Consider the following 24080-nt stretch of genomic DNA (forward strand, 5'->3'; position numbering starts at 1 on the left):
TCCAATTGTCTAGAAATCCTCATGCTTTAATAAATCAGTGGATAATTTAGAATCACAGCCAACAATGAGTGAGAGATATTGCATTTCATGCTACATGTTTAGGTTCTGAAACCTACCATGTCCTCTATGTTAGCTAAAAAGAGGAGAGAGGACCATACATTGTTCGTTTAGATTTACGAAATAGGCCTACTTCCACTGCCAGATATTAAATATATATATATATTTTTTCTTTTTTTTTTCTTGGACCCTCATTTCCACTGTCCAAACAAATGGAATAAACCATAGAGATCCTATTGAATTACTAGAGAGGCTATGTCATAAACTCTCAGTTTCAAAATGGGGTGAAATGGCAATTTCATTGGAATAATGAACACAATTCCATTGCAGTCGTAATTCATTAAATTATTCAGTGACAGTCAAAATAACTCCTCAATATGCATATTCATGAGGCTAGCATAGTATCGCACTCTTCATTGAATACAGATGGTTGACATCAACACCCCTCATCGAATATTCAAAATATTATTCAAATAACGAAATATCCACTAATTCAAATATCCACCAATCCAAAGAGAGGAATAGGTGTCGGTCGTGGCTAGAAGGTATTCAGCTTTTGTCAAATTAAAGTCCGTTTTGACTTTTCGTAGCAGGTTAGGATAATTAGCGTAGCAGGTTAGGAGAGATAGGTTAAGGTTAGGAAAAGGGTTAGGGTTCGCTGAAATGCAAAAAATATCAAATTTGGACGTTAATTTGACAAAAACGGAATTAGTTCTAGCAATGACCTTTTACTGTATGTCAAACCAAGCCTCCTCCCTTAGCCACACGCCGTGTTGCCGTGGCAACACTCAGCCAGCGTCATGCGCTGGTGTGTTGTGCAAATATGGAAAGGAAGATGGAGGAGAACGTGAGAGACGTCGACACCGGTGTGTAAATACAGTAGCGCTAGCTAGATACCTCCACAGTACCTATATGAGAGTGCATAGCAGGTAGCTGCACATTTAGTTAGTGCATGAGTCTGGACTGCTGCATCACTCACCTAGACCGACGCATCATCGTTTGTGAACATCAACATCTAGCTAGCTTGTCAGCTAGCTAACCTTCTAGTTACTGTAGCTAGCTAACGAACGTTAACGTGCCTAGTTTAGCTACATAATAATAATAATAATAACATGAGATACATAATACTAGCTAGTGTCATCAATATTAAAATGTTCAGCAAATTGAACTGTTTGCCATGAACATTCTGCCTGGACGGGTTAGCTACTTGCCATTCAATGTATGCTGTTTTGCTATGAGTTTAGCTAACAGCTAACTTTAGCTAGCTCTGGTCCAGGGCGTCGTTCCGCTGTACTCAACGAACGACGTCCAGGACCAGCGTAATGTCTGTTGCAGCAACTGGCAGTGGCAGGAAGTAGTGGCTACCTATGTCTATTCCCTCTGTATCTAGCTATGGTAATAGCATGGCACTGGGTACACATCATTGTACGGGTTTTAATTAGTCTACAATTAGAATATTTGACTTCATAGAGTTAAATCCGAATCCACATCATATGTAACATCCATGGCATGGTATTAGCTACCTAGGCTGTACTGTAATTAAATGCAACACTAGCAGTGCGACTTGATTTATAAAGTGAGATTATTATCTATTATTAATGTATTAGCAGTTAAAGGACAGTATGTTCACTTCAAATGGCATAGGCTATTTAACCTCCTGCTTTAGCACCTGTCAACAAACAGGGCCAAGCACTTGTAAGACCTGACTATAGGCCTAGCTGTTTATTGTTGTGAGGTTTAAGCTAGTAACATTCCATTTGTTTACAATAGTGACATGTCTGAAGTTACCAAAATAAAATAATTTATCACACCTTTTTGTTGCTTTGAGGTTTTTATTTTGTTCTAATTCATGTAGATATATTTCTGCAAGGATACTTCAGTTAAGGCTTTGCCAACAGTATGCCTTATTTACTATGCATAAGGCAGGCATGGACCAATGGTCCCTTTTTAAACCTCAGCTAGCCACATTCGATGCATGAAGAAACATTGTCATATCTACTTCTGATTCAATTTAATATAAGCCTTAATATAATATTTAGCCCATGTGATAATTTAAGAATAATGGGGTGTTTAATAGAGCTTAGTTCAGATGAAGTGGTTTGACAAGTGATATGTGGTTTTCCTAGGCAGTGAAGCTGGAAGAGAGGAAGCCTTAGTGGGCAATGTGAACAGGCTGATGGTTACTCCAACAGGATACACAGGAGTTTCACGGAAAAGCCACCTTGTCTTTGATGCTTGCTTCGAGAGTGGTAAGTACAAACCGAACGAGGTCTAATGTCAGAATTGACTACAGTGACATTTGATACATTTGTACTTAATATTTGTAAATATATACACAGACTAGGCTTACGCTTATTAGGCTAATTTTGAATTGTATTTTACCTAGCTTAATTAGTTATAGGCTATGTAAATCTACTTTGGATCACAAAACAATCCAGTGTTATCAAGCTATTATACAACGGGTGGGTCTAATCCTGAATGCTAAATTGGTTAAAAATGCATTCCAGCCAGTGTCTGTTCCACAAGTTAACACCGGCTAAATCCACGATGACATTATTGTCGGTCCCTCAATTTAAAAAAGGCAGTATATGGCAAAGAGATGGTGGCATTTAGGATATAGTAAATCATGTATATAATGTAGGCTATGCTTGCTCATACAAGGCAGGTTGACAGGTTGTTCATTACCAGATACCATATTTCTGGCTATTGTACTACATTTTCAGCTACAATTTTTTCTTGTTTACTAATATACAAGAAGACCCACACAAACACAAAAAGGTAGTTTTTTAGTGCGATCCTCTCTGTCTGATCCTCCTTTACAGATCTCATATACTTTAGTTACAAACATATTTTTTTCCTAAGATATGTTTCTGTGATTTGAATTGCATCATATCAAAGCAATGAAATTATATTAAATATTGCCTTTATGTTCTCAATTATTAATACAAGCAGAATTATTCTATACATCAATTAGGCCTAAATCATCTCTTTGATTGTGGCTTTTAATGGTTAATCATATATAAAAAAGTGTAACAAAAAAATTCAAAGGCTCTATGTGAGTCACTGCTCTTTTAGCTTGTCCATCTTCCTGGTTGAAGACTATAATTAAACAAGTTAATATGTTCCAGAATGCTTTGTAAATGGCTTTTGTTTAGCACTTTTCAACCAAATGAATGACACCGCAATGAAAATAAAGTGCTTTCCCCTGTGACAAGGTCAAGTGGGCAGCAAAGAGAGCGGCTTTGGGCTGGAGTGACAGTGAGTCAGTGGGCCTGTGGAACATTCACAATATCATTCTCTGCTGGGAGATTAGGTTCAGGGTCTTCAACAGATGATACACAGTTTTCATATTCTTGACAGGCAACCAATTTTTGGCTGTGCAAAGATGAGATGTTTAACTTGTGTTTCTATTCTGTTTGGTTCAGCTGTCAGAGGATAGACTTTTTAAGTTGATACATTTTTTTGTTTGTAATTTGGATAGAGTTCGAAACTTCTTGAGATGATTCTCTGTGTTTTTCTCCCAGACGTCAAACTGAGAAAAACAGGCAATTATAGGTTTATAAGATACACCTTTTTAAGGTAAGCTTAAACAACCAAACGGGACTGTCAATCAAATTAAATTCACATGATAGCGGTATTACTACAATATAATATATATTATTGTCCGTCACACCATCGCACCACATACAGGTGAGAGGTTTGTCAGTTAAGAGATAAACAAAGAGCTTCTAAGGATCGCGGGAGCCATGAGGATTAAAGGATATGTCTTAAACGGAGTGTTACGCTAGATCCAGAGTTATGAATGAGGATAAAAACAGCTATGCATGTGGGCTGTCAAGGGGAGTGAATAGAGGAGAGGGTAGATAAACATGTTTTAGTAGGTTGATATTTATTCATAATCAGGAGACTTTTTATGTTATTTCTACGTTTCCTTATTTTCCCAGATGACATGCTCAGAGTCCCTCAGACATTGATTAATGGGCGTTAAGCTCCCAGACGGAGATCAGCTAACATATATGACATTACCCAGATGTCTCTAGGTCTGAAAATTCTCCTGAATGATTTATGGAATTGATATTAATCTATTTCCAGTAAATGCATTACCAAAGTTGGAAACGGAGAGGAATTGATGTTACTGCGCTAATGTCATATTAATGTCCTGTTGCTATTTCAATGAAGCAACACAGCTAGGCTAAATGTTTTTAACCACTTGTAAGCCAACAGGACTGAATTAGTAATTTGTCACATCAGTGGTCATACTGTATGTTGTCTACAGTGTATCTGTCAATCCGTTTTTTTTTAGGGCTTAGCCCTCACTCTGTAAATAATTGGGGTTTGATTTGTTGGTGGAATTGAGAAACAAGGAGGACTGTTCATAATACATCCATTTGGCATGGCATACCTTGAGTAGCAACACACATTCAACGTCAATGTGTTTACGTTGAAGAAGAATGCCTTTCATATTACTAAGGTGTAAGCTTATTTCAAACATGTCTGGTGTTTGTCATACTTACTAAGAGGATTCAAGATCAAGATCTATTGTTAATGTAGTGCTTAAATTGTCCCTATAGGCTGTGTTTATACAGGCAGTCTGATATTTTGACCATAACTGGTGTTTTGACCAATCAAATCAGATCTTTTGCCAATAATTGGGCAAAATCTCAGAATTAGGCTGTCTGTGTAAATGCAGCCTTAGAGGACATCCATATCTAGACAGTATCACATGGTAAAATAACTACCATCCATATTCCATCCAGTCACAGTGATATCTGTGAATGTCTCACATTTCCAATTCATGCATATGTCAGGCCTGTATGATACGACACTGACAGGAAGAAAATTAGAGTACCCTCATAGAGGCTATTGTATGGATCACATGCATATGTCCTCCTCCAAGCTTTATTGTAATGGACTTTCATGCCAGTAAAAGTCAATTTTACTCTCCTCAAACATAATGTATTGCCTGAAACATGGGAATTCAAGCACACATATTTTTAAAAATTTATGCAGAGATATCACTCAGTGAGTTTCATGCTGCCAATATTGCTGCTTTTTTTTAGGACAGCTGTCAGCATGTTGCATACATTTTAGAAACTAGAGATTTTATTAGATTTTAGTATCCCTGGTAATAAATTCTAATTGGTTTATTAAAACAGACTATGGCAATGTAAGCTGTTTACTAAAGGTATAAAACACCTAATTTACATTTAGATGAGAGATTCAGTTTCTTGTCAACCATATGCAGATTAGGTCAGTGGTATATCTTTTCATAGGCATTGCAGCCCACAGGTCTGAGTCACACTAAAATGCTTCAGCAGTCCTCCATTTGCTTTTTAAGATAATACAAGAAAATTACCTCCATTATGTGGACTTTGATAGTACAGAAACATAATGACTATTTCCTCAAGGAGTCATTAAAACCATATTGATGGTCCTGTAGATATAGAGGTATGAGAAACAATATGCACATTCCAGAGACTCCTTTATGCTAATTGAGTTTTAATAGTTCTAATTATCTCTTTAGCTCCTCAATTTCATTTTTGTTACGGATGTTTATTAATCAATGGGTTTTTATTTAGAGAAAGGAACATATTTGTATCTATAATTACGTCGACCTTTATCATTAGTTATACAATGTTTACATGGATAAATGAAATGTTTATGTCTCTTTGACAGTTCTTTTCTATCAATGTCAGACAGAATTATGGCATTGCTTTAATGTGAAAGTGTGATTAGTGCTTGAAACAGAATTCTTTACATTGGGAATATTAGTCACCAATCAGCAATCATATGTGCTCGCATTTCCATTAGTGTTACAAATACAGTAAATACTTTTCTAGAAAACAACCTGTGCATCCATCTGTGCACATTCAAGATTTAGCTAAAACATACTGTAGCCTATATGTTTTTGAAAATCGTTCCTCTATATCAACTAATTCCAACATCTTTGTCGTTCAGCAAACTTTGTATTTTGGTAAAGAGATTTTTGGTAAACAGTTATTTCCTCTTGTTTTGTGCACTGGTTTGTTGTAGACCTATTGTAAGTAACGGCTGTTTTTATGAACTATTATTCCTCTTTCCGTTGGTACAGTCATGTTAGTTAAGGTAATTAGTAATACGTCAGGTTAAGAGAAAGACAGAGGCAGGGACATTATGATGGTATGCCAGAGTATAGGGTGAAAGTCTGTCACCGGTCTGGAAGAAAAAGTGATTTATCAGGTCTAAACAGATGCTCTGTTCATAGTCCTGGATGTGCTCGTGAGTGTTTTTGTATTTGCTATGCAGATAACTTGAGTCCACCACTGTATCCTCTGCTGTAGGAAGCCATTTCCCTTCACACTTCATCAACCGTCTTACCTGCATGCGTCTGCGTTCTCGTTCACCATTTTTATGGAATATCAGGCTGATGCACCCCATCACATTTGGGCTCTTGCCAAATCCTGTGCAGATGGGCAACCTTACTTGCTAGTGTTGTTTTTCCTGCTGAGATAACACTGAATGTAGGAAGGGGCGACAGGGGTTTCCTTCCAAAAGATTGAAAGTTCTGTACCGGAATGTTTATTCAAATTTGGCATTTTGTGTTTCTAGAAAATAAAAGAGAGCCGCACACTCTAAGAGCTCAGATGCAAAAATGTAATACCAACGTTTCGACAACCAAGCTGTCTTCATCAGTGTATAATCACAAACACTATGGGATGACTCGTTTATATAGTGTCAAAAGACACAGGTGTCTGTAATCATGGCCAAGAGTGGCCTAATATCATTGGTTAATAATCAAATATTAAAATGTCATACAAAGAACAGCATACAAACAACAAATGGATAGCATACGATCATAGATTAATTTAACTACACAAGTTTACAAACAATTACAATGGCAAAGTCACAATAGTCACAAAAATGGCTTCAGAGCATCTGAGCTCTTAGAGAAACACCATTGAACTGACGACCGAAGTCAGCCTGCAGGTGTCCAGCCAGCCACAAGGAGCCGCTAGAGCCAAGTAAAGCCTCTCCGGCCAAACCCTCCCCTAACCCGGATGACGCTCGGCCAATTGTGCACTGCCCTATGGGACTCCTGGTCACGGCCTGTAGTGACACAGGCTGGGATCGAACCCGTGTCTGTAGCGACGCCTCAAGCATTGCGATGCAGTTCCTTAGACCGCTGCCCCACTCGGGAGGCCCCAAAAGGAAGATATTTGAACCAAAATTAATATCCTATCTTTATAAGGAAGATGGAGTTGACAGGTTATGGTTGTGACCATGGTAATATCAATAACTTTTGTTTGAATATATAACAATGTTACAACTTTGAGTGGTCTTGTTTCACTACATGTAGTCAGGAGATGAAGAAGGGGTTCTCATGCTATACTGTCCTGCAAAGGCAAAACGCAGTAACAACGTTTTCTGATAAATCTGACTTCAAAGTATTTTTCTGTCTAGACAGACAGCAATTTCTGATACTCCATGATAAATTCTGATCCACTGGCTTGTTCCTGTGTCAGGAAACTAAGTACCACATGAATCAGATAATATTGTTGTCCAAATGTGTACTTACTGCGTTTTGCCTTTGTAGGGCAGTATAGCTGACCCTGCTCATTTTTTATTAAAGTAGAAGTTTACCTAAAATCAAACATTTTCCAAAGGGATTCCATACATTGAAACTAGTTAGGTGGAGTTTGCCTTCTCCCCCTCTCTCCCTGCCGTCAAGAACTGGAAAGCTGCAAAATTGTGTCACGTGACATGTCTTTTGCACTACTAGCTCTGCTCTGTTGTCAATCAAAGAGCGATTGAGAAATCTGCAAATTGTGGACTAATTCTTTGTATTATTGAAAGCGTACAGTCGAATTAGCTATTTAAAAAAAATCAAAAGTACTACCGGTTTTGAGTCAGGAAATGTGTACTTTTCCACCTAAAACTATTGTGATTATTTCATATTATTATTTTATGTGTCCGATTGCAACAACAGAAGAAAAAGGTAACAGCTGTGCATGTGCACTCTCGTGGGGGAATACATTTACGTAAAAAACTGAACGTAAGGGTCTTATTCACAATCATAGATGCACATTTTTTTTGGTTGGGAATCAAACAAGGTAGCCTAGCATTACAGATTAGTTATACAATGTAAACCACAACCTACAGGGAGGTGGGGGTTACACATACACAATAGAGCAGACTACAGGCAACCAAATAGGCCTAACCCAGGTGGTTCCTGGGGCCATGTATTTCATGCTAGGCTATACAGTTGTTAAAAGCATGAAATGTTGTCATGCAAATAAACCATGGCTAGTCAACACATCCGACATAGGAGATTATGATTATGAAAAAAGCGAGTAGACCCGATTCCTAAGTATATTAAAATGCAACAACATCTTCAATTTTTATTCTACCTATTCTGCAATGTAATATGACACAATTACTGTCTTTCTCCTCAACATATGCTAACTGGTAGAGCGCCTAGGCTACAACACAATAAGATCAATTCGAACTGTAGTGATTAGAGTACATACCTCTGCAAGCTTGCTTTGACGCTATCTCATCTCAAAAGTACCTCTGTGTTTTGGCACGGCACAAGATCCAGACCATGGGAATACAGAACATACAGCTGTGTTTTTGAGTTTTATTTTGTGATGTGTTCACATAATTTCCAATTGTATGTCTCTTTCACAGTCGTCGTCAATGAAGTGCTTACTACAAGTGCTTACTACAAGTTTGGCTGTAGGAGGGTTTACATCGTATTTCCTGTTATTTATCGCTACTAGCCATATTCTGCGTCTTTCAACAGTAAAATGTTGTGCCTTCTTCACTAGATTTATTATATAAAGTGCAGCCAGGGACCCGAACACCAGCTTGCTCTTGCTGCCATCGTTTCGGATTTCCACTTTTCAGAACTAACTTTAGGCTACCTGTGATAAATCTTTCAACTTTTGCGCAAGCTCCTTCGCTCCAAATAAGGGCATACAGTATACAATGCCTTCAGAAAGTATTCATACTCCTTGACTTATTCCAAATTTTGTAGTGTGCCAGCCTGAATTTAAAATGTATGAAATATATTTCTTTCTTTCACCCGTCTGCACAAAATACCCCATAATGACAAAGTGAAAACATGTTTTTAGAAATGTTTGCAAATTTATTGAAAATAAAATACAGCAATATCTCATTTACCTAAGTATTCACACCCCTGAGTCAATATTTTATAGAAGCACCTTTGGCAGCAATTACAGATGTATGTCTTTCTGGGTAAGTCTCTAAGAGCTTTCCACTCCTGGATTGTGCAACATTCTTCAAGCTCTGTCAAATGTGTTGCTAGACAACAATTTCCAGGTCTTGCCATAGATCTTCAAGTAGATTTAAGATTGAACTGTAACTCGGCCACTCAGGAACATTCACTGTCTTCTTGGTAAGCAACTCCAGTGTAGATTTGGCCTTTTAATGTCCTGCTGAAAGTTGAGTTCATCTCCCAGTGTCTGGTAGAAAAAAGACTGAACCAGGTTTTCCTCTAGGATGTTGCCTGTGCATAGCCCCATTCTGTTTCTTTTTTATCCTGAAAAACTCCCCAGTCCTTAAAGATTACAAGCATACCCATAACATGATGCAGACACCAATATGTGTGAAAATATGGAGTGGTACTCAGTAGGTTGGTATTGTTGAGTAACTGCAGTGTTGTTGATCCATCCTTCTATCACAGCCATTACACTCTGTAACTGTTTTAAAGTCACCATTGGGCTTATGGTTAAATCCCTGAGCGGCAACTGAATTAGGAAGGACGCCTGCATCTTTGTAGTGTCTGGGTGATTTGATACACCATTCAAAGTGTAATTAATAACTGCACTATGCTTAAAAGGGATATTCAATGTCTGCTTTTTTTTTACCCATCTATCAATAGGTGACCTTCTTTGCGAGGCATTGGAAACCTCTCTGGTCTTTGTGGTTGAATCTAATGTTTGAAATTCACTGCTCGACTGGGGGACCTTACAGATAATTGTATGTGTAGGGTACAGAGATGAGGTAGTCATTCAAAAATCATGTCAAACACAATTATTGCAAACAGAGTGACTCCATGCAAATGATTATGTGACTTGTTAAGCAAATATTTACTGCTGAACTTATTTAGGCTGCCACAACAAAGGGGTTGAATACTTATTGAATCAAGCCATTTCAGCTTTACATTCTTATGAATTTGTAAACATTTCTAATAACATAATTCCACTTTGACATTATGGGCTATTGTGTGTAAGCCAGTGACACAAAATCTACATTTAATCTATTTTAAATTCACGTTGTAACACAACAACATGTTGAAAACGTCAGGGGGTGTGAATATATTCTGAAGGCACTGTATACTTATGTTTATTCTTGATGATTAAATTATTTCCAAGGGAAAATATTGTGTAATTGTGTATCTGCCAATGACATTATAGAATATATGGAACCTCTTAAACATTTAATGGATTTGCTCCTTGGATTTTAAATCTTGCACAGTAATGATAATAGATGAAAAAATATTTTCTCAATCGACGAACAAAATAAAACTGTATAAAATGGGCTTATGGGATTCTGCAGAGAGATTACTAATGAAGATAAATACTATGGAAAATTCCTTCACTGTTCAGTGCTTTTTTTCTGAGCCGTGGTACAGAATCTGTCTTGCCTTATCTTCTCTCAGAAGTGTGCATGTTGCAATTGCAGGGCCCATCTACAGGACGAGTGATTACAGTCAGAGCCAAAGCAACATTTTGAGGGGAAGAAACTAAACAGGAACCAAATGAATGCTGGGGGAAAATGCAGTCAATCTTGTCAGGAGATATTTATATACTCCAGAGTACCCATGAATCAAGAGTAGGGTCTTCATTGATTAAAGAACAGGGAAACGTTTCAATAATCAGGACAGTTACATAGCACAAGTGGCTTGGAGAGGGCTGAGCTACTGTGCCACTTCTAATGTTGTTGGTTTTATTCCAAGACTAAAAGGTGATTAAAATATAACATAGGGGAAGGCAGTTGGCAAAACGTGTGTTTTTCTGCTGAAATGGAAAGACTGAACATAAAAGGGAAATATTTTGTTTTTAAACAGCTAAGGGATGGGGCTGGAGAAAAGTAATCACTCTCAAATTCATGGACAGAGCAAAGGATTCAAGTACTGACCTTCCATGTTATCAAAGTTATAGTTTTAACGATGTTTTTTTTGTCTGTGGATATTACCCCGTTTTCTCCCCAATTTCGTGGTATCCAATTGTTTTAGTAGCTACTATCTTGTCTCATCGCTGATGGGGTATGACAGTTGAACTAAGCTCATGAGGCATCAGTAAATTGTATTCTACAAGAATTAGTGGGTATACAGTGCCTTCAGAAAGTATTCACAACCCTTGACTTTTTCCACATTTTGTTGTTACAAAGTGAAATTAAAATGGATTGAATTGTCTTTTTTTTGGTCAACAATCTACACAAAATTGGACGACAAATTCTAGCATTTCCAAAAAATGTATGGAAAATAAAACACTCATATATTTTAATTCGATAAGTATTCAACCCCCGGAGTCAATACATGTTGGAAAAACCTTTGGCAGAGATTACAGATTACCTTTCTGGGAAAGTCTTTAGGATCTTTGCACACCTGGATTGTACTCTTAAAAAATAATCAAGCTCTGTAAAACTCTTGCCAGACAGCCATTTTCAAGTAGATTTAAGTCAAAACTGTAACTACGGCACTTAGGTTAATTCAATGTTGTCTTGGTAAACAACTCCGAGGTATTTTTGGCCTTGTGTTTTAGGTAAATGTCTGTTGGAAAGCTGAACCAGGTTTTTCTCTAAGATTTTGCCTGTGCTTAGCTCTATTCTGTTTCTTTTCATCCTAAAACACTAGTCCTTGCTCATGACAAGCATACCCATAACATGATGCAGCCACCACCATGCTTGAAAATATGAAGAGTGGTACTCAGTGATGTGTTGTGTTGGATTTTCACCAAACGTAATGCTTTGTATTCATGACAAAAAGTACATTTCTTTTCCACATTTTTTGCAGTATTACTTTAGTGCCTTATTGCAAACAGGATAAATAATTTGGAATATTTATATTCTGTACAGGCATCATTCTTTTCACTCTGTCATTCATGTTAGTATTGTGGATTAACTACAATGGTGTTGATCCATATTCAGTTATCTGCTGCACAGCCATTAAACTCTGTAACTGTTTTAAAATCACCATTGGTCTCATGTTGAAATCCCTGAGCGGTTTCCTTCCTCTCCGGGAATTGAGGTTGGAACTGCGCCTGGGTGCATTGATACACCATCCAAAGTGTAATTAATAATTGCACCATGCTCAAAGGGACATGCAATGTCTGCTTTTTTTTACCCATCTACCAATAGGTGCCCTTCTATGCGAACCATTGGAAAACCTCCCTGATCTTTGTGGTTGAATCTGTGCTTGAAAGTCACTACTCGACTGTGGGGAACAGCAATGGGGTAGTCATTTAGCAATCATGGTTAACACTATTATTGCACACAGAGTGGTGAATACATGTCATTCATGTGACTTGTTAAGCACATTTTTACTCCTGAACTTATTTAGCCTTGCCATAACAAAAGGGTTGAATAATTATTGACTCAAGACATTTCAGCTTTTTGTCAAGGCTCAGGGTAAGATGCAGACAGTTTCGAAGTAACACAAGTTCATTACAAAAACAGGGTGGCAGGCAAACGGCAGGTTAAATATAAATAAATATATAAATAAATTAAATATAATTTAATTGAGGATATACATCATTAAGACTCGTTTTTCAACCACTCCACACATTTCTTGTTAACAAACTATAGTTTTGGCAAGCCGGTTAGGACTTTGTGCATGACACGTTATTTGTCCAACAATTTTTTACAGACAGATTATTTCACATATAATTCCCTGTTTCACAATTCCAGTGGGTCAGAAGTTTATATACACTAAGTTGACTGTGCCTTTAAACAGCTTGGAGAATTCCAGAAAATGATGTCATGGCTTTAGAAGCTTCTGATAGGCTAATTTACATAATTTGAGTCAATTGGAGGTGTACATGTGGATGTATTTCAAGGCCGACCTTCAAACTCAGTGCCTCTTCTTATTTTCCCTCTTTACATCATGGGAAAATCAAAAGAAATAAGCCAAGAACTCAGAAAAAAAATTGTAGGCCTCCACAAGTCTGGTTCATCCTTAGGAGCAATTTCCAAACGGCTGAAGGTACCACGTTCAACTGTACAAACAATAGTATTCTAGTATAAACACCATGGGGACCATGCAGCCGTGGAGGAGATGCGTTCTGTCTCCTAGAGATGAATGTACTTTGGTGCGAAAAGTGCAAATCAATCCCAGAACAACAGCAAAGGACCTTGTGAAGATGCTGGAGGAAACAGGTACAAAAGTATCTATATCCACAGTAAAAACGAGTCGTATATCCTGAAAGGCTGCTCAGCAAGGAAGAAGCCACTGCTACAAATCTGCCATAAAACAGCCGGACTACGGTTTGCAACTGCACATGGGGACAAAGATTGTACTTTTTAGAGAAATGTCCTCTGGTCTGATGAAACAAAAATAGAACTGTTTGGCCATAATGACCATCGTTATATTTGGAGGAAAAAGGGGATGCTTGCAAGCTGAAGAACACCATCCCTACCGTGAAGCACTTAACAAAATAGATGGCATCATGAGGGTGGAAAATTATGCAGATATATTGAAGCAACATCTCAAGACATCAGTCAGGAATTTAAAGCTTGGTCGCAAATGGGTCTTCCAAATGGACAATGACCCCAAGCATACTTCCAAAGTTGTGGCAAAATGGCTTAAGGACAACAAAGTCAAGGTATTGGAGTGGCCATCAGAAAGCCCTGACCTCAATCCTATAGTACATTTGTGGGCAGAACTGAAAAAGCGTGTGCGAGCAAGGAGGCCTACAAACCTGACTCAGCTCTGTCAGGAGGAATGGGCCAAAATTCCCCCAACTTATTCTGGGAAGCTTGTGCAAGGCTACTCGAAACATTTGACCCAAGTTAAACAATTTAAAGGCAATGCTACCAAATACTAATTGAGTGTATGTAAACTTCTTACCCACTGGGAATGTGCTAAAAGAAATAAAAGCATAAGTAAATAATTCTCTCTACTATTATTCTGACATTTCACATCCTTAAAATAAAGTGATGATCCTAACTGACCTAAGACAGGATTAAATGAAAAACTGAATTTAAATGTACTTGGCTAAGGTGTATGTAAACTTCCGACTTCAACTGTATTTCTGATATTTATCGTTGGATAACGTGTGTAATTTTAGAAGTAATCTCTTTTCACAGTCACATGCAAGCCATTCCACATTGGCTATACTTAGGATCCATGTTTTAACTTTTATATAAGCTTCTGTGACTTAAACTAAGTGATGGGTTTTCAAGCAGAAGATTTTGCCATGCAGTAACACATATGACTCTGATGTATTGAGAGCATCTCTGGCTTCTCCGTCTCCCTTACTTGTCCTTGGGACTGGAGCGGCTTCACTTCCCAACACACTAAATGGGTTTTTCACTTTTTCCTTTTTGTGTTTTTTCTCCTTTTATGTCAGGAGGAGAATATGGAGAAACGTTTTGGCCTGTCAAGTGAGCGTCGGCTGGACTATTCCTTTTGATTTATTATATTTATCACCCATATGTAACTGTAATAGTTCATTTTGTATTATTATTTTATTTTTCTATGTCCATTGCCTGCTTTCTCTTTCTCTTTCCCGTGGACTCTATTCTCAATTGTATTTCCTTATATGTCCCATTTGATACCTAGTGTGTGTGGTGTCGTTATATAGGCACAACCCTGAAGGAAACATCCCAAGACTTAAGGTGCCACGCTTAAGGAGGCACATAGCTTTGTAGCTCTTGAGATATGGGCAGCCCATTGCACTTAACCAAGGGTCACAGCGACACTTAATTTTGCACAGGTGGGTCATTCCACAAAATGGGTGCATTTTGCATCCCTTTGATATTTTAAGTAGTTATTATGCACCAATATTGAATTTGAAAAGCCTGTTATATTATATTAAATTAAGTTAACTTTAATATAGACCACATGGAGAATTCAATGTATCAGTTTTGTATTCTTTACTTGCTCTATTTTCTCGTTGCTTGTTTGAGCAGAGCAAACTTTCCTTCAAGAGTCATCTAGTGTCATGATATTTGCAAACTACAGTAGTCTCAGTTATCATATGTGTCTTTGCCATGACACTGAGCGAGGCAGGGGAGGTGATATCAGGGTTGTGCAAAAGCAGAGCAAATGAAACAGGCGATAATCCTGTCTGACATTCCTCGCCTGCTGCACTTGGTTTCATCTAATCAGAGAGGGAACACATGGCCCAGTTTGCTGTGGTTTCAGGCACTTCTCCTAGCAGAAGTAGTACAAACATCTTCAATACTTTGAAAGTTAATTGTTGATTGCTGAGATACATAGACATATTGAGCTGGCATCTCTTGTTCTCAAAATGTCACAAAATGCTAGTCATCACACAAAAGTTTTGTAAGATTTGTAGGATAAATGTTGAAACAAAATATTCCTATTGCTGGCAACTTTGCCCACTACATGGTGGAGCTTTAGCGATATGAAGAAAAGGTGTTATGGAGTTAATTTATGCATATGATTTTGTAATGCAACAGTTGTGTACTTTAATGTCACTAATGTTTTGTTCATGTAGCCTAGTTAAATCGTCTAACATTAGGTTAATGTTGGCTTTCTTCCCTTTAGTGTCGACATGTGTTTGTGTGCACATACATCTGTCTTTGTTGTGTGATTGGCTGAGATCAATCATGTATTCGTTCTCTCTTAAATATCCAGAGATGGAGGTATGGGGATTGTGGGCCTCTGAGTCATAGTCCACAGGGTCCAAGCCATGCTTATCCATCTCTCAGCGATAGAATATGTTGCAAGTGAAAATGAAGGCTACACACTTGTATTGCAGATTTGGTGTGTGAACGCAGGGCTCCAATGATGTAATTAATTTCCAAGCAATCCTGATGCCAGAAAAACAGTTTCAAGGTAGACATGTCATTTTTCATCTGAGGCAAGAGGATGCCGTTTGTGAAAATGGCAAGGATTTGTAACATTTTACCAGTTCATGTTTTTTAAGCTGCCTCGGTTATTTTTCTGATTTATTTATAATTCCTTCCTGAGATGAGCTTCATTCATGTGTCAGGTTTTGTTTGATTTTACAAATTCATGCACAGAATATGTTTGCAATGCGAAGTGCAAAATATAGACTGGAGAGGAATTTTGATAGAATACATCAGATTTTGATACTGACAGCTGTCTTGCACTTTTCAGAGTAAACAACATTAAAATGCACACCACATATTTTCCAGGAGCTCTTGCTAGGGAGGTTTAACAAGATCTCATATTGAATGTGCGTTTGTATCCCCTTTTGAAATAATCAAGTTGAAGATGCATAGACACTTCGGAATAGAAGATAGATAGAATCTTCAGCCAAGTACAACTGCTTTCAGTGGTTTTCATTTGTTTGATGACCAGTTGCTTCAGGGTAGGTAGAGATTTGACAGAGCTTCCTACCAGGGTAATGACTTTAGATTGTTTCTGTCTTCCCTCTGCCAAACACTGCACATAATGTGCAGGCAGGGAGCCGACAGATTAGGAGAGAAGTGAAGCTATTAGACAATCATATTCTCAAAGGCTATAATTCAATGTCTGCCTCTACAATATTCATTGATGGGGCAACCACCTATGAATGTCATCTTGGTAGAAATGGTATTTAAGCACTTTTGAACGATTCTTTCCTGATTCATTTTGGCACATGAGGATAGTAGATGTAGGCCTAATCAAGATTCAGTTGGAATCAGAGGAGGCTGGTGGGAGGAGTTATAGGAGGACAGGATCATTGTAATGGCTGGAATAGATTATATGGAAACCACTCATTCCATCCATCCTCTGTAGTAAAAATATCATGACAGACATCTTTCTTTCTAAAGCAAGCCTGGCCCTTCACATACATACAGTGCTTTGTAAAAGTATTCACCCCCCCCTTGGCTTTTTTCCTATTTTGTTGCATTTCAACCTGTCATTTAAATCGTTTTTTTTTATTTTTAGATTTCATGTAATGGACATACACAAAATAGTCCAAATTGGTGACGTGAAAGCAAAAAATTATACAAAATAAAAAACGGAAAAGTGGTGCGTGCATATGTATTCACCCCCTTTGCTATGAAGCCCCTAAATAAGATCTGGTACAGCCAATTACCTTCAGAAGTCACATAATTAGTTAAATAAAGTCCACCTGTGTGCAATCTAAGTGTCACATGATCTGTCACATGATCTCAGCATATATACACCTGTTCTGAAAGGCCCCAGAGTCTGCAACACCACTAAGCAAGGGGGACCACCAAGCAAGTGACACTATGAAGACCAAGGTGCTGTCCAAACAGGTGAGGGACAAAGTTGTGGAGAAGTACAGATCATGGTTGGGTTATAAAAAAATATCTGAAACTTTGAACATCCCACGGAGCACCATTAAATCAATTATTAAAAAATTGAAAGAATATGGAACCACAACAAAACTGCCAAGAGAGGGCCGCCCACCAAAACTCACAGACCAGGCAATGAGGGCATTGATCAGAGAGGCAACAAAGAGACCAAAGATAACCCTGAAGGAGCTGCAAAGCTCCACAGCGGAGGTTGGAGTATCTGTCCATATAATCGCTTTAAGCCATACACTCCACAGAGCTGGGCTTTACGGAAGAGTGGTCAGAAAAAAATAAGCAAACATGTTCGGTGTTCGCCAAAAGGCATGTGGGAGACTCCCCAAACATATGGAAGTAGGTACTTTGGTCAGATGAGACTAAAATGTAGCTTTTTGGCCATCAAGGATAATGTTATGTTTGGTGCAAACCCAACACCTCTCATCACCTCGAGAACACCATCCCCATCATGCTGTGGGGATGTTTTTCATTGACTGGGAAACTGGTCAGAATTGAAGGAATGATGGATGGGGCTAAATACAGGGACATTCTTGAGGGAAATCTGTTTCAGTCTTCCAGAGATTTGAGACTGGGACAGAGGTTCACCTTCCAGCAGGACAATGACCCTAAGCATAGTGCTGAAGCAACACTTGAGTTTAAGGGGAAACATTTAAATGTCTTGGAATGGCCTAGTCCTCAATCCAATTGAGAATCTGTGGTATGACTTAAAGATTGCTGTACACCAGCGGAACCCATCCAACTTGAAGGAGCTGGAGCAGTTTTGCCTTGAAGAATCGGCAAAAATCCCAGTGACTAGATGTGCCAAGCTTATAGAGACACACCCCAAGAAACTGGCAGCTTTAATTGCTGCAAAAGGTGGCTCTACAAAGTATTGACTTTGAGGGGTGAATAGTTATGCACGCTCAAGTTTTCATTTTTTTTGTCTTATGTCTTGTTTGTTTCACAATAAAAAATATATTGCATCTTCAAAGTGGTAGGCATGTTGTTTAAATTAAATGATACAAACCCCCCCAAAAAATCAAATTTAATTCCAGGTTGTAAGGCAGCAAAATAAGGAAAATACCAAGGGGGATGAATACTTTTGCAAGCCACTGGTAGGCATCACATTGTGAGAGATTTGTCTCTTGAAAACACTTGAAAGGATTTGTATTTGCGAGCGATGAGATGCCTCTGTGGACTCTGTTGTTTACCAGAAAACCAATTTGGGACTGCCCACTGGCTGTGAATAAGGGCTATTTGAGTATTTGAGCACTCTCCATCTAATGAAAGGGAAACTTTGCATTCGTCTTCTGAAGAATGGTAAATCTGCACTCTGCTCTTGGCAACCACTGTTGGGCTCTGCACTTCCTGCAGTGTTGAAGAATTCATAGCCAAAACGGCCTTCATCAAAACGTTTTCCTGATGAAAGATTTTTGTAAATTGATATGTCCAAATGATGTATTTTCTCTCACGTCCGATGCATTTTATACGGATTAGGATGTCTGTGGATGGCATCGCCTTTCTGGTATTTTTGAAAATCTGTTCTTTGTTATTTATTTGTTTTGACTTTGTAATATATATTTATTGCTTTGTTGCTAAATTTTTCTCTTAAGTAATTGCACCATGCTTGGGTACAGCTTGCCAGAGTGATTGCACAAAAACCTGATACTCTGCCAAGCCTTTTGAATGGCTTTCAGTAGAGCCTTTTTCCTGCCCTTTCATTTTTGTGTAAAGCTGGCTGTGCATTGACAGTAGCAGCACTTTGTGTAATTCCCCAGATTGAAAATCTGTTTCACCATGACTGATTCCCTCAGTGTTGTTCCTGACGGTTGGAAATTATACTGGGATTTGCAGACATCCTCTTCCCGACTAGCTCAGCTCTCAGATACACTCTGATTAACTTCAACCTCCCCATCTTAACTATGGACCAATCCGATTATCACACAGTACTGGAACAGGTGCAGGTAATACAAAAAAAAGAGAAATATTTGCTAACAAAATCATAGTAGTGTTTGTTCTGTGACCAAACACTACTATGGTTACACCCCCTCTCTATTACACTGTATTGTAGGTCAAGAGTCACTTACTGACAGATTAGCCCCTCATTGAGCACCCTGCCCCCTCCTCTTCTATTGGAAAGATTTGTTTGGTTTCAAAAGGAAGGGCAGGCACAAGAGAAGAACCATCCTAGTAGTTCACTCTCCTTTTGTCTTACTTGCATTTTCAGTGAAACCTTTCTAGTTTTTTTCTTCTGAGCTATTGGAGTGGCCGTTGATTCCTAGCCTCCCTTGTTTCTCCCTTTTTGTAATGTTAACTCCCTGTGTTCCTGAACTGATTACAGAGCAATAGGCCCCGAGCGCTGAATTGTGCACCCAGAGGGAGCACTAACTGTAAATAACCAGGACTGCAGGCTTCCCGATAACATGTTACCAAGATGATAACAGCCCTTCTTAGCAGTCCTGTTGACCTACTCCTTGCCTTCGGCTCGCAAAGGACCCTTCAGCTCTCTCTGTTTTTATCTCCAAACTCTCTGCAGGAAAGATTATTCTCCTGTGTTCTCCTGGGAGAAGAAGAAGCAAACAAAACAACAGATAAAACAACAAAGAACCGACTGGACTGTTGTCCCTCTGCCAAAGCCTCTCCTGTCCTTTGTAGGCCTCCACATAATTAACTTGTAAAAAGATAGCATGAAATTGGAACAGACTTGTATTTACTCTCTGAAGAGACCACCACTGCACAGCACTCAAAATGATAAGAGAGAAAAAAACACGACCAAAACAAAAACAATGCACAAGCTTACTGGTAAAGCATGATCCTTTAAGGCTTCAGAAATCGATAAAAGTAGAGATGATCATTTTGAAGTGCTTTTACAGGTTCATGTCATGGGCTTGATGTGAGCTTGTGGGCAAAATCATTGGCTGGCTGAGATTGATAATACAATTAGGACAATTTTACTAAGCATGCATCACTATGACCCATTACCACACCAACTGCTCTGGATGTAAAATATTTGATTTAGAGTCTTTTGAAAATGATTATAAAAGGGCAGAGAGAAAATGTTGTCTCTTTTGAATTTACAGGCTTCTCCATCATTTGTGCCAAATATGTGGATGGCATATCTCACTGGTATCCCCAGGCTGAGCCATTTTCATATCTGTTGAGTTTGCTGGTGTTCAAACCAACCCTATTCTCTCTTGTTCAGATGTTCTCATTTTTTCACATACAGATTCATTTTCTTTTCAGGGTTGTCTCTATTTCAACGAGGCATTCCCTTAATGCCAAACAATTTAATATAGTTTTAACAAAAAAGTAATTTAAATTCACTGTGTTTTGACACCTGTTACAGAGTTTGCTTGAACTTGGAGTCACCTCTTTACTCTGGCTTGGAGATTTAATGATAAGAAAAAGGGTTTTTAAGAAGTCATGAAGCAAGATATTGATGTTTTCTCTGTGACAACTTGCCTTTAGACACCGGAGGAAAAGTGCAAGGACAGACATTTTGCTCCAGGTCTAAACTGAGACACCTCTGCTGGATGGAATCAATTCCGTCTTTATCAGTTGTCTGTACCCTGGAATTCCCTCACCAGGGGCAAGCTGATGTGTTTTCCAATAATGGAGCGCATAGCAAAAATAAGTTTAAAAGGTTCACACTCTCATGTCCCTTTTAATTTCCAGTGCAGCTTGTACCACAGAGGAAAGCCCAAGAGAAGGATAGAGGGATGTTTTTGTCCAGCCCCGTTTATTTAGTGTTGAGGTCGAATTTGCAGCATGATTTTTAAAATTTTGATTCAGTTGTCTGTGCGACGAGCTTCTGGTGCTTTGTACCAATAATACAGTAAGTCATGACTATATCAAGAAATATTCAGCAAGTTATTGATATTGGTATTGAATTGATTTTAAACTCTTCAGTCTATTTGTCTATTTGTCTTCATGTGTATAATCAATTTCCATTCCTTTTATGCTATTTCATTTCAGACATATGTTACCCCTTTTATTGTGCAGTGAGGAAAAGTCTGGGAGAGCAAAATGTTGTGGTAAATGTTTCTTTGTTATTGTAGTTAGGCTGCCATAAATTGAAGCCATCACAAGGAAAACCCATAAATCAATCATCCAAATAATGCATTTGAAAACAACTTTCATTACTATGGCTCTGTTGAACATGCTGCATGATACATCTGCATGGGAGAGGCACATAGGCCATCCATTCAGTGCAGCTGCAGATTGTCCCATTGTGTGGGCTGAGCACTGACTGCTCTCCCTTGTACCTCCGTAATGGAATTAGATTAGCCATGTTTTCTCCTGTGAGTCCATGTGTGAATGACCCTCTGCTTGCCTTGCCCATGCACTGGCTGCCATCTTGCACACTTCTGCAGTTACAGGGTTTTCAGCTCTCATGTTACTGTCAAATTAAGTGTTACATTCATAATTTCCTATGTATTTCTATGCATGAAATTCAGCAACTTGCAAAAATACCTTTTTCTTTTAACAAAGCACATAGGTGAATGTATAAAACCAGTTTACCAGTGTAAAATAGGGACCTGGTATCAGTCGTAACAGCAGAAATGTTGTAGGAGGCAGGCAGGCTCAGGTGCAGAAGTTATGCTTTCAGGGTATGATGCTAGTGGTCCAGAGTCGAGACAGGGTATGATGCTAGTGGTCCAGAGTCGAGACGGTCCAGAGTCGAGACGTGCAATATTTACAAAATAATCCAAATATATGTTTTTAATAATTAGATAAACTTCTCAATTTAACTTCATGACATGCAAAGGCCTTGGAGCAGGCAAACCTGTCTACCTCATTTAGGTTGGGCTGTATATACCAGGCTCAAATAAGCCTCCCTCCTCACAATTACCAAAATCAATCTGCCAAAGAAGCCAAAAACAGGCGCTTACTGTCAGGACTAATTTCCAGATACAGGAGGCAGATAGTACAAGTTTCAGAGTTTATTATAGTACAAGGGGCAGGCAAAAGGTAAGTTAAGGCAGGCAAAAGGTAAGTCAAGGCAGGCAAAGAGTCGTAATCCAAATCAGAGTCAGACAGGTACAGGACGGCAGGCAGGATCAGGGTCAGGACAGGCTGAAAGGTCAGAACTGAGAAGACTAAGAAAAATTAAAACTAGGTCACAGGAAACATGGGATCACGCTGGTAGGACTTGACAAGACTAACTGGCAACAGACAAACCCGAAAACGCAGGTATAAATGCACAGGGGAACATGACAAATGGTACAGCAATGACTAAATAGCAAACAAAAACATTTATTGTACCTTGTGAGTCTACCTAATGTTCATGTGCACTTGTCGACAATGTTGCAATGAACGGTACGGAATATACTCAGTGGACAGCTTATTAGGTACACCAACCCCGTTCACGAAAATGGCTCCCATGTGGCTGTGGCTTGCTATAAAAAGCAAGCATCGAGGCATTCAAATACTGTTAGAACATTAGAAGGGGCAAAACAAGTGACCTAAGCGGCTTTGAGTGTGGTATGATCGTCCGTGCCAGGTGGGCTGGTTTCAGTATCTCAGAAATGTCCAGCCTGCTGGGCTTTTCACGCACAACGGTGTCTAAGGTTTACCGAGAATGGTGCTACAACCAGAAAACAACCAGTCAGCGGCAGCCCTGTGGGCAAAAACAGCTTGTCGATGAGAGTTCGAAAGAGAATGGCAAGAGTCGTGTAAGCTAACAGGCAGGCCACAAACAGGCAAATAACAGGGCAGTACAAAAGTGATGTGTAGAACGGCATCTCGGAACCCACAGCTGGTCGGTCATTGTCACAGATGGACTATTGCAGTAGAGGAACACACAGGGTTCCACTTCTATCAGGTAAAAACAAGAAGAAGTGCCTCCAGTGGGCACGTGATCACCTACACTGGATAATTGAGGAGTGCAAAAACATCACCTTGTCCAACGAATTCTGGTTCCTGTTGCACCATGCTGATGGCAGAGTCAGGATTTAGTGTAAGCACTATGTGGCCATGGCCCCATCCTGCCTGGTGTTAATGGTAACACAACTCTTCTTACCAATTGAGCAACATTTCCATGCTCCTGAGGAATTCAGACTGTTTTGTAGGCAAAGGTGAGTCTGACCCAGTACTAAATGGGTGTAAACTGTGTAGATTTAACAGACATTTGTTTTGATTTTGGTAAAAATGAACAAACATTTATAATGGGGAAACAAAGTGCTCGAAAATGGCAGGAGTTTGGAGAGCGAGCAGGAGTAGTGGAAAGATGCATGATGCGTCTTCACTACAACCGGTGTATTCATTAGTTGGATTCCACTGCAAATGCTGTTGAGTTAAGTTTTGTTCATAAAGACATGCTCCCGAACTTTGGCGTTTACTCAGTATTTTTTAAACCTCCCGCTTTGTGTTAGATGTGTCAGTGTGTAGTTCATACATGCATAATCTATGAGCAGAATTACTGTCTTACCTCAATTAGCCATGAAATCACTAGTTTGAAAGCGACTGTTTTTTTGGAAGCTGTGCTGCCCCATTTCCCCAAAATGTTCCCCCACATGGGCCAGCCTAGCAATTTGAGATCTAGCCAATGAGCTTCAGCCCCTCTC

The 24080-nt window shown here is 38.9% G+C and overlaps 1 protein-coding gene across 1 annotated transcript in view; it reads left to right on the forward strand.

The window, feature by feature from the left end:
* Nucleotides 1-799: 799 nt before the first annotated feature.
* LOC118359141 (cytosolic carboxypeptidase 6-like) overlaps nt 800-24080 on the forward strand; it is a 447711-nt gene continuing 424430 nt past the window's right edge. The window contains exons 1-2 of the mRNA XM_052480434.1: nt 800-923; nt 2184-2306. Of these exons, the coding sequence (XP_052336394.1) occupies nt 881-923; nt 2184-2306 (166 nt within the window). The 5' untranslated portion in view covers nt 800-880. The remainder of the gene's footprint in view (nt 924-2183; nt 2307-24080) is intronic.

Source organism: Oncorhynchus keta, chromosome 26, assembly GCF_023373465.1.
Source record: "Oncorhynchus keta strain PuntledgeMale-10-30-2019 chromosome 26, Oket_V2, whole genome shotgun sequence".
NCBI lineage: Eukaryota > Metazoa > Chordata > Actinopteri > Salmoniformes > Salmonidae > Oncorhynchus > Oncorhynchus keta.